Genomic DNA, 11,029 nt, shown 5'->3' with positions numbered 1-11,029 from the left:
TACTGCTTTCAGTGATTTCAGTGATCGTTCTTTACCAGGATTCAATCGGTAATCCCAAAAGTTAAAACCACTTTTACATGTTTATGTTAAATAGTGCTGAAGGGAAGTCTGCTTAGTGAGGCAGTCTTTGAATAGTCACACTAAAGGGTTAGAATCGCTTTACACGTTTATTTACAAAAGCACAGGAAGCTACAATTAGCTTTGACTTTAACTGTTAAGATGTGGCGTTCATTCAATAACTTACAAGACAGGAATACCCGTATTCAGTACCCAAGGCCAAGGAAAATATTGTGTAATGTGGCTCGCTTGTCAGGAATTAGCGCGATTTAGAAATTCGTTCTCTGACTTCGAGGTAAAACAACCTTTCACAGCTTAATGAACACGGAGTCCTTCACAAAAATTTTGATCAAAAGATTTATTCAAAATCCCCTTTCTTGACACAAAAAACCTCTCTCTATTTTCCCCATTTCCTCATACACATGAGACACGGATTTACGCCCATTTCCCTCCATCCACCGTCGAGGCCTTTTTGTGTCGTTGAGAGGTTGGGGAGAGATCGGAGAAAAAGATAGCGCGCGTCCACCGCGAGCTTACGACAATTTTGTATTATCCGTTACCTGAAAATTCGTGTCGTACAGCCCTGTTGACGCATTTCTCTTGGTAACTGTATCGCACATGGTGGTCTGCGAGTATGCACCGTGCTCGATAGGTGCAGAATAGCGGAGGCCGGGAAAAAGGTTTTGTATATTCCATCCGCGCTTGCAGTTTAGGAGGGTCTCAATGGGGTTAACAGATAGGCGTAAAAGAGACAAAATTTTAGCCGACAACCGTAAAAGCCACCACCCTATGGAGACTCTTGTTTAGCGTGGAAACATTGAATATGGCACCAGTCTCAGTGGACCTTGTCTACTCATTTGCGTCTACTAATAAATTTCTCGTCGAAGGTTTACTTTTACTTTCTCTATTTCGCTTTAAACAGTAGTCAGTGCGGAAATCTATACTAATAATATGTATCGCCAAAAACGCATTTGCCTTTCCTCGATCTCACTCTGATAAAAAGTGTATAGTCAAATTACTTATTCTCATTTATGTATGTAAGTTTCAGTTGTAAAGTTTTCTTTACCTCGAAAGTCGTTATTAGTATAGGTAATATGTATGTGGCAAAAGAAATTTTCTAACTTGTCTTGAAAATTGTGAAGTGCACATTTACTGTGACCAAAAGCCATGGCTGCCATGGATCAGTGATGTGACTGAGAACGGGTGTAGGCGTTTTTAAGGTCTCGTATTACTCTAGGAAGTGCTAACCCCGAAAAAGAGAGAATAGTGATATCTCAGTATTGAATGATATTGGAGTTTGAACTACCAAGGTTGGTTAATATTATTAACCATACAGAAAAAGTCGCGCGCAGATATGGTGTCATAACGTTTGACTGAACTGTAAGTATGAACTCCAGAGATCTCTCTCTCTCTCTTTGCGTTTGCCGAGTATTTGTCTCAACTTCATTAAGACCTACGATGCCATTTGATGGGCTCCTGACGATGCGTATGGGTGTGGCGCGAAAAATTTAAGTGCATCGCCAATCTAGCAACCCTTACATGTTGAGGTTGTAAGGGTGGCTATTGCGAAGTAAACATTTGTGATCCTTCATCTAGAGTTATCGACGCGCGGCACGCAACGTACTTTTAAAATTTCAATAAAACCAACATAGGTGGCACGCGAAAGTGCATGTCTGCACGATTAACATTCCATTAAGGCGCGTTGATTGATTAGCGGTGTGTGCTCAATATTTTTGTTGACCTTTAAGGTAATGGCACTCCTAGCGATGACAAGGTACATAATAAAAATGAGATCACCCCGTTGTTAGATGAACTGAAGTGCAAAAACACATGAAAACAGGAAATAACATTTTATCTCCTAACATTACAGCTACATTGTAACATCGGATGCAATTCAACTTGGCCGCTGAGTGCCTTGAGTTAGTGCGACAAATAGAATAGATTATGGCTTTTTGTTCTTCTGGTTTCATTTCGCCCGAGGACTTCCGTAAAAGAGATGAAACATGCGAGCTCACGCGAAGACTCGACACCACGCGAGGGCAGTTATTAAATTGGTTTCACATGTGCACGCAGACCGATCCAGTCTAGCCACGTAGTCTCCAAAAAGTGAAAGTCACTAACTCGAGATTACATCCAACAGGCGTCACAGATTCCCCAGAAGGAAGGAGAAAGGTTCCCAAATGTCAAATCAGCCTTGCTTCTTTCTGTTTTTTTTTTTTACCTCGTTTTGTGCGTTCCCTGCTCGGCGGTTTAGAAAGGTGCGACATACAGGCTAATTTATTCTACAGATCGCCCTGTACTGTAACACCTTTAACCCTTTACAATTTCTCCAGACTGATCTCATATTCCCTTAAAAATAGTTGAGAAAATCTGTGAAAAGATCGGAAGCATTTTCCCCTATGCATTTGTTCTCGTAACCTTTTCTTCTTTTTTTTTAAAAAATTAAAATATGTATTGAAATTGTTAGGAGGAAATAATATTAATCCTGGTCGCTCTTGAGACTTAAATAGCTTTCAAAATGAACTAAGGTTGCCTCCGAAAGCACTTGACATCAAGAGCTTCAAAATTGTTGAATATGATCAAGAGAGCCTTCGATAACTCGTCGATAAGGTTAAACTTAAAACCAGCTTCGAAAATTTACTCTCTTACACAGGGGTACAGTGATTTTATTTTTGGTTGGTTATAGATTTGCATGGGATAACCATCTCATAAGGGGCCTTGGTAAAAACTAGGGAGGGGTAGTGCGGGGTCTTGGTAAAAACGGGTCAATAGGGTGGGGTACGTAATGCCGTTAAAGATTTCAAACCCTAATCCTTTTTAAGACAAAATCTTTTCATTCTCATACCCTGTTCACACCCTGTTCAGTACTAGAAATATTTGTCCTTTGGATTAACTAAGGAGCCATTAACTTCCAAAAAATATTTCTACTTTTAATTTTCCTGCGTCAATGAGCGTTCTTTGTCTAAAATACACTAAAAAGAAACACCTTGGTCTAGCTGAATTTGGAAAATAAACTCCGCACAGACACCCAGCTAGTTGTGAAATTGAGCGTATACCTTATTGAAGGCGAAAGACCTTGAAAACCATACCGAGTTTTGCGGCACGAAGCCAGTGAATCCTCTCACAAAACCACATGAAGGCTGCGCTCTAAGAAAAATTGTTTGCAGCCAAATGCTCTGAGCCTGTGTCGAGTCCAGGGTGCCCAGTGTATGATTTTTATGCAAAAGCTATGATCTTCCTGTACTGGGCGCAGTTACAGCACAGCCCTGTGTATTGTTTTTTGAAATCGCTCTCTCAGTGGAGTGTTTTGTTTATCCGACGGATTTGCGAATTCGTGTAGATAATTGAAATCGGATATTTTTAGTATATCGTTTCAACCTGCCGGGGTTTGTTGGGACGGAGCCTTAGACTTTAATCACTCGCACTCGTGTAATAGCAGTGTGAGCAGGACTCCACTCATTCCTAACACCATTCTTTATTTTTTTGTGGGATGTTTTACACAGACACAGACGGAAAGACGTTATCTTCCCTTCTCTGAAACAACTACGCGTCATCTATCCTGTCGTAAGGAACACTCAGTTTTATGTTATAGTTGTAACCCGTTGTATCGTCATAACTTGAGGAACAAATCTCCGGGATTCCTTCAGTCGAATTTTTCGCGGAAAAATCATACAGACGAATTATTCCTCGGTGTCTCCGGTGAAGGATCAAATCGTCCGCATACCAAAGATTTTCACGAGCTGTTTTGTCCAATGGGATATTAGCAGTGAACATCCGGGGGCCTTCAAACTTACAGAGTCTAACCGGATGCCGTGCACGGGTCATCCACAAAGGTGACGTCATCCGCTGGTCCCAGACCATCAGTGTTCCGTCCTCAGCACCGCTGACCACTTTCCAGTCATCCATTTGAACTGCAGTGACAGATCGTTTATGTCCCAAATGAAACGAGTGCGTGACCTTCTCACTGCGCAAGTCAAACACCCGCACTCGGCAATCATAACTCCCAGTCACCAGGCGATGTTGCGGGCAACTAGCCAGATCTAGACACGTGATCTCACGGTAATGACCTCCCAATATAGACAGCATTTTAGACGTTTCCAGATTGTAGAGATACACCTGTCGATCAAACGAAAAATCAGGAATTTAAAATGATCTGAGGTGCAAGACAAGCCATTTTTAGGGAGTGATGAGGGGAATGAAGCTGTTCGAATTTCAGCTTTCTCATAGTATTCGTTTTTACGAGCAGCCATGGTCATGTGAAAAGTCTTTTTATATAGGGCAGTTATTTAGCCTTCTTTCGCAGTTGCTCATAGGTCGATTTGCAAGGGACTGCGCGCAGTTATTTCTGAAATTCGATGTGAGCTCCAGTTTTCTTTTCAGATTTCAATAGCTCGGTAAATTTACTTCTCTCCGCACATAGTCATAATCTGGGGAAAAAATATTTTCCATTATGGGGCACCGCCGTCCTTAGACTGCGTGGCTCTACTAGAAGTTATGTTCATAACGCTTTACGGACAACTTATATCAGTTTTGTATGTGTATTTAACGCAGATTTTTCCCTCTTATTACAATATCCGTCGTCACTGCATTTAGATTGATGCTTCTGCGACAAACTGAAAAAGTCGTCGCTGACGTATCAGTCTGAACACAATGCTACTCACAAGCTATTCGTGAAATTCTGAAAACAAATACAGTCAAACTCTCTTTACGGACACCCGTTTAATAATGACACCTCATTACTGTATCACGGACAGTTTGCTTTGTCCCTGAGGAAAGAAACCCCTTTTATTTTCTCTAAATTCAACCCTCTTAATACAGACACCCCTTTAATACTCGGACACTTTCTGTGCCCCCCATCAGTGTCTAGATTACAGAACACGGTTGACTGCAGCGCCACGCGAATTTGCTGCTAAAGAGACTTGAGTCCGGATCTTGCGGAATGTACACGGCGTTTTTCAGGCAATAATTACGACATTTTTTCAGGGAAAAAACTGCGAGAGATCAAGCAAAGCGCTGACCTTTCTTGATTCGTTTGTGAATCCAGATTTAAGTTTTTCGGGGGTTCTTTTATGACGACATCATTTTTCGTCTGTTTTGTCATTTTTTCCCGCAGCGCGCACAGAAATTGGAGCGCGCACGATCACAAATTTATGGCGCTGTCTTCGTCAAAAGAAAGCTAACTTAAAAGTCTATAAATATGTAGTTATCTCACAGAGGATTAATGCAGAATCGCGGGAAAATTAAACTGAATGGGGAAAGTTAAAAAGCTTTTCACAAGCCGCTGATATTTTCCTGACCGACTCCTATGTTATGGCACAGCGATTCAACGAGAATTGGCAAACTTACCCGTGGGTATTCCAAAAACGTTTTATGAGAGGAGGCTCCGCCCCGAGGTCCGACCCCTTACCCTTTTATATAACTTTTTGACAGAACAGGTACCCCTTTCGTATACCTTCTATTGACACCCTTGTTTAGAGCTTTGCAACCCTTTTAACTGCTGAAAATGTACTGTCTTTAAAATATGAATAAATCACAAAACCAGAACGTTTTCTCGACTTTTTCTCAGCCATAAAAGGCATTTGTTAGCCCTTTTGAACCTCTTTACCGACCGAAATGACAGGTTTCCCTACCCTTTCATATGCTTCAACAATTGAAATCCTGACCCTTTCATATACCTGAAGCCTGAACAAGGTACCCCTTTCGAGCGGAGCCTCCCCGTATAGAGCATTACAGACAGTAACCCCTCCCCACTTCCGGGAGCTGGGTACTGCTTTGCTGGATTTCAACTGAAGGAAATGACGTTGGATTCTTATAAGCTGCAACTTTATGAATACAGATGCTAAATACAGTTGCCTTTGTTTAAAGCCGGGTAAGAAAGGCCCGTTTTTTTAGCAGCCTCCCCTTTGCTCAGCTTGAACTAATCCAACTCTTGCCAAACGTAACGGTACCAAGTGGGTCGCAATGTTTTAAAGGTAACACTCGTGTGAAAGCAGGTGCGCACGATCAAGCGAATAATTTCCTTTTTCCAACATCTTCAGCTCGTAATTTATCTTTCTACGGCTTGTCTGTGATGTGAATTTTTTTGACACACGCACAAGCGCGTAGCCTGGTAGATGGCTTGCAACGCTGGCGAGAGATGAGACAAGCCAGCGCGCGATACCCCTGTCTTAAATTTTGAACAAAACTATAGGACGCAGAACACTATAACATCAACATTTTGGCTTTAAAGTAAGATACTTCCCATGAAATTTTGATAAGCCTCCAAAAACCTTAGCTGACGTTTTTGGCCAACCTTTTTATTTTTCTCCTCCTCTCGTCTCGCGCTTCGCAATCGTTTCGCGCTTCGCGCAAAATGCTGCGTTCGCCGCGCTTGGCTCATAGAGCGCTTGTTATGCAGGCTAACCTTAGCCGTAAAAATAGTTTACTGAAGTGCCCTTGGCTTGTAACATGTGAACTTAGAAATGGGTGAAGGGGGAGGGATGACCGCTATGATCCTTTTTTAAAGGTGGGTTATCCAGTAACACCTCCCTTTCACTTCTAACTGGACGTTTAAATTTATTTTCTATGGTCTTAATTTGATGACAGTCAGATAGTATTTTTTTAATGTTCAATAAACTATTGAAAAACCTCCGTAAAATATACATCAAAATGACAGAGCCAAGTTTCTACCTTACAGATGTGTCCGCAATAGAGAGGCAGGAATTATAGTCTGCGTAGTGGGTGTTTTTTTTATGGTGTGTTTTTCAAAAAGTGTACAGGTTTTCTCGTTTGACCTTGGTTCAGCCTTCGTGTGGCTGTATCCCTTATGTATACTTTACGAAACACAAACAAGACACATCAAAAAACCTGCCTGCTATGAGGGCTAGAGTTTGTATGAAGTCATCTTTGGGACCAACTGGGAAATGCCCAACCTTTATAATGTGGACACCAATGCAAAGTAGGCACTTTGCTCTGTTCCTTTGGTGTCTTTATTACGAAGTTTGAGTCAGATACCTTGTTTCCAAGTGTCCCATATCCAAATGAGCCCACTCCAAGTGCAAGGTGGTCAGCAGTGCAGTCCATACAGCTCAGTTTTCCACCAATCACTTGATCTAACGTCAAAAGAACACCTTTGCCTGGTGTAAGCACTGACACAGTATCCTGAGTTGCTATGGCAACATGTTCAGTTGATGAATATGAGCTGCTGGCAGGAATAAACATGGCATGGCCAATCTGTAAATAAATCAAATTCCTGGTCTAAAATTCAGTTCAAATTTATGTCTGCTGTTTTAACCTCCAATGTAAAGGTTTGTTTCGAAGCTTTAATCATTATTAAAACCAGCAGAGATAGATCCCACATTGAAGGGACAAACAGAGTTATAAAAAATTCTCAATCTTTTTCTGTTTTGAATATTTTCTGTAAAATGCAAATCTTACTGTATTACAGATGCTACTCAGTGGTGTGTGGAGAGTGTCCACTTAATCAAGTAGGTAGTCTCTTATGCAGCCTTTACCTCAATAATAATTTTATTCAAAGAGATGCGGAGGACTATTATTTTGCAATTTTCCCGTATAATTTATTCATTTTGCAAGTCTTTAATTGTCACATTAGGGCCATTTATACGAGGAAAAATAAGACGCGTCTTGCATAAGACGTGTCTTAAATAAGATGTGAACTTTCCGTATAAACAGCACATTTCATCTAAAATAAGACGCGGCTTAGCTAAGACGCGTCTTATTAGATAAGACATGCTCGTATAAATGGTACAGTTCGCGTCTTATTTTTCCTCATATAAATGGCCCTATTGTGTCATATTATTAAATATAAAATTTTAATTTTTCATGACCCTGTTGATATCACTTTTGCTGAAGGGGTAAATCCTGTATAGATATAATAAATAATAAGAAATAAAAATAATATATTTTTATTTAATAATTTAATAATAATTTGAAAAGTATTCTGATAGCTGCAAACCCTTATAACAGCTGCATGGCTTCATGTAAGAGTGTTAACTTACCTTATCTTCAAAATTCTTGGATTCAATGCAAGTCCACTGTCCATTAGGGTCACTCATTTGAACCTTGAGTTCATGATCTGATATTGCTAGAAACGCTGGGGGATCACTTGTTAGAGAAACACTTTTTACAGATCCTTCACAACGACAGTGACACAATGGTAATGAACTCAGGCTTGACTGCCATGTGTAAACATCACCTACAACCATCACAAATGAAAATAATGACTATCAACAGTCAGTTAGAACCCCAGTACGGATAGTGATAGTACAGTGCATAGTTAACAGAGTGTAATGGTTATGAAAACTGACAGACTCCTTTGTTATACATTTTTATAGACTTGACAGTGCACACCGTTCAATAGTATTCCTAACATTTTGATCTTGTTGACCAATAAAAACATCCCATTTATTTATTCTGTCACAATTTTCAAACAGAAAACAAAAGATTGTGCACCGTCAGGTAGTCTCCTTTGCAGCCGTTATTAGGGTCGTCACTCGTCACGCAACGCTCCTCCCCACTAACTAATTAGTGGGGAGGAGCATTGCGTGACGAGTGACGACCCTAATAACGGCTGCGAAGGAGACTAACCGTCAGGGAGCTTCCAACATAAACTGCAGTCACATGAAAGAGAGAAATAGTATTTGTATATTCTGCATTTGTATTACTTGTAATTTGGCCTGCTTAGCATCTTGAAGTCTATTCTTACAGCTTGGCTATTACCATTGTTAAATCCAGCAGTGCACAAAGTGCTGTTAACAGCTGTAGATGTAACATGTGGCTTGATCCCTTGTGAATCAGGAGTCATAAGTTCCCTGTAGCTTACACTATTGTCCCTGTCTCCTGTCTCCCATACAACAACAGCTCCACTAGAGTAACCTGAACATATCAAATCTTGATGAATGGACACTGCACATAAGCTTCCACCTTCAAAGTGAATAAGATATTATGTGTTTAAAAATGCTGAAATTCTCTCATAATTACCATGACTCTTGCTGAAACATTTGTCAGCCACAGATGAATATCTCATAGGAGTGAGGGGGGGGGGGGGGGGGGCATGCATGTCCAATGTCTGCATTCAGAATGTATTCAAAAGTATCTTTACCAAGAAAGTTAGGATCTATTTTTCCCTAAGTGAGATGTAAGTGTTAATGTTGGCTTAGGGGAGAGGTAGGTGGGCAGTTTCCAAGAAACCTAAATTGATCTGACAGTTATGACCTAAGTAAGGGGCTCACTTGATCTGATAGTTTACGATAGTCATTTGTGTTAAAGGGATAGCCTAATAAAAACAGCATTAAGGAGGAAGATATTTCTAAGTCAGCAATATTAAAAGCAGTTATTTCACCCTGGTTGAATGAAAAATGCAGTCCAACCACCCAAAATGCCAAGTGTTTGGTGTAGGCTTACATCAGTATTGAGTCAGTCCTAAGCCATAATTTTTTCCAGCTCTGGAATAACTGAAGCCTTTTGAACTCAAGTGTGTTAGAAATCCCATCACCTGGTCAAAGGATATAGCAAAACTAGCGCAACTCCTGTATTAAGCCCCCTGGGGTGCCTATTTATTTCAATCATGTCTGAGGTGTGGGGGAGCTTATTTAATTTAACACATGAAGTTGGAGATCACACAGCCAAAGATCAAACACAAATGGGAACTTTCAGCATAAACCATACCAGATCAGTCCACATGCAGCATTACAGAAATGATTAATGAATGCAGTCTAGGGGGTTTAAAAGAGAGGGGATTAATAACTTCCTTTTGCTGAAAATGGGGGGATTATAAAAAGAGGGGCTTATTTCAGAGGATGGGCTTAATAGTGCCTTTCTGGTATTTAATTATGTCTGCTCCACTGTACCCTGCAAGCATAGGCCCTTCGATCTTCCTAGATAAGTCGGGAAGAGGAAGGGACTTATCTGGGAAGATTGAAGGGCCTCTGCTTGCAGGGTAGCCCCACTGGTACTGTGGCCCTTGATTTGGAGAGTTTCCAGCCATTTTGTGTGCTTGCTTACTTCCCTCCCCAATACTTGCTGGGGCTACTGTGTCTATCTTATATTTTTAATTCACTGTCATATCAACAAACCTAGGATGCATTTTACCTCGTTCAAATTCCAAACCAGATACTTTGCATATCCTCTCTTTCCAATTCCTTCTTAAGCTCCGCTCTTCCAACATGCTATGTTGAACACTGGCCTTCCAATTTTCTTGATCCACAACTGCACAGTTCCTTCTTCTAACATACCCTAACTGACACCCTACGTGATACCATAACAATTCATCTTCTGCTAAAATTTTCCAGGACTTGCTCACTTGAGCACAAGCACATAGGTCTTTAAAGTCGAGGTGAGAGAATATTTGTATCCCTACCTCTCTAGGTAAACTCAAATCAAAGAAGGGAATACTTGTTACTTCATCTATGTCTTCGATCAGTTGATCAACAAGGCTCTTTGTCCTGTTATTAATATAATTTGATTGTCCACTAGGGAGTTTACAGCCTGGAGAAAAAGTACTTTGTACATTTTCGTCTGAAGGCAACGCTAAGCTAAACAATATAGTATCATCACTCTCCTTGGCATTTGTGATTGATTTGCTCTCCGGAATCTGATGCGATGTCCCGAATTTTCCAGACTTTTGGTTTAAAAATTCCAGTGGATCGACCGAGTCGGCGTTCAGCTGTGTCACTTCCTCTTCAAAACAACGCAACTCCCAGAAAGTTCTTTTTTCAGGAGAGTGTTGATGTTTTCCCAGTTTGTCCCTGTCACCTAGACTACGTTTTTGTGCGTTAGTAGCGGTCTTTACCTTCAGTTCGTCCTTCCATTCTTGAAGAAACAGTTGAAGGTCTTCAGTGTCCATATCTGAGTTCAGTTCAGTAGATTTTTCGCCTCATAAAGGCCTATTCAAAAAATAGTGTTGAAATGTAACATGGAACATCCATGGAACGTATACATTACTACGAAACACCGCTGACAAAGCAATGTCATT

The 11,029-nt window shown here is 40.7% G+C and overlaps 1 protein-coding gene across 1 annotated transcript; it reads right to left on the bottom strand.

Annotated features, from left to right (window-relative positions):
* Positions 1-3,426: 3,426 nt before the first annotated feature.
* LOC140951386 (F-box/WD repeat-containing protein 8-like) lies at positions 3,427-10,970 on the bottom strand. Its single transcript, XM_073400625.1, has 5 exons — positions 10,147-10,970; positions 8,776-8,979; positions 8,055-8,251; positions 7,051-7,269; positions 3,427-4,173 (listed from the first exon to the last, which is right to left on the bottom strand). The coding sequence occupies exons 1-5, from the start codon at positions 10,898-10,900 to the stop codon at positions 3,601-3,603; spliced, it is 1,947 nt and encodes a 648-aa protein (XP_073256726.1). The 5' UTR covers positions 10,901-10,970; the 3' UTR covers positions 3,427-3,600.
* Between the last annotated feature and the right edge of the window lie 59 nt (positions 10,971-11,029).

This window comes from Porites lutea, chromosome 11, assembly GCF_958299795.1.
Source record: "Porites lutea chromosome 11, jaPorLute2.1, whole genome shotgun sequence".
In the NCBI taxonomy this organism is placed as follows: domain Eukaryota; kingdom Metazoa; phylum Cnidaria; class Anthozoa; order Scleractinia; family Poritidae; genus Porites; species Porites lutea.
This window is presented reverse-complemented; position numbering and strand designations above follow the sequence as displayed.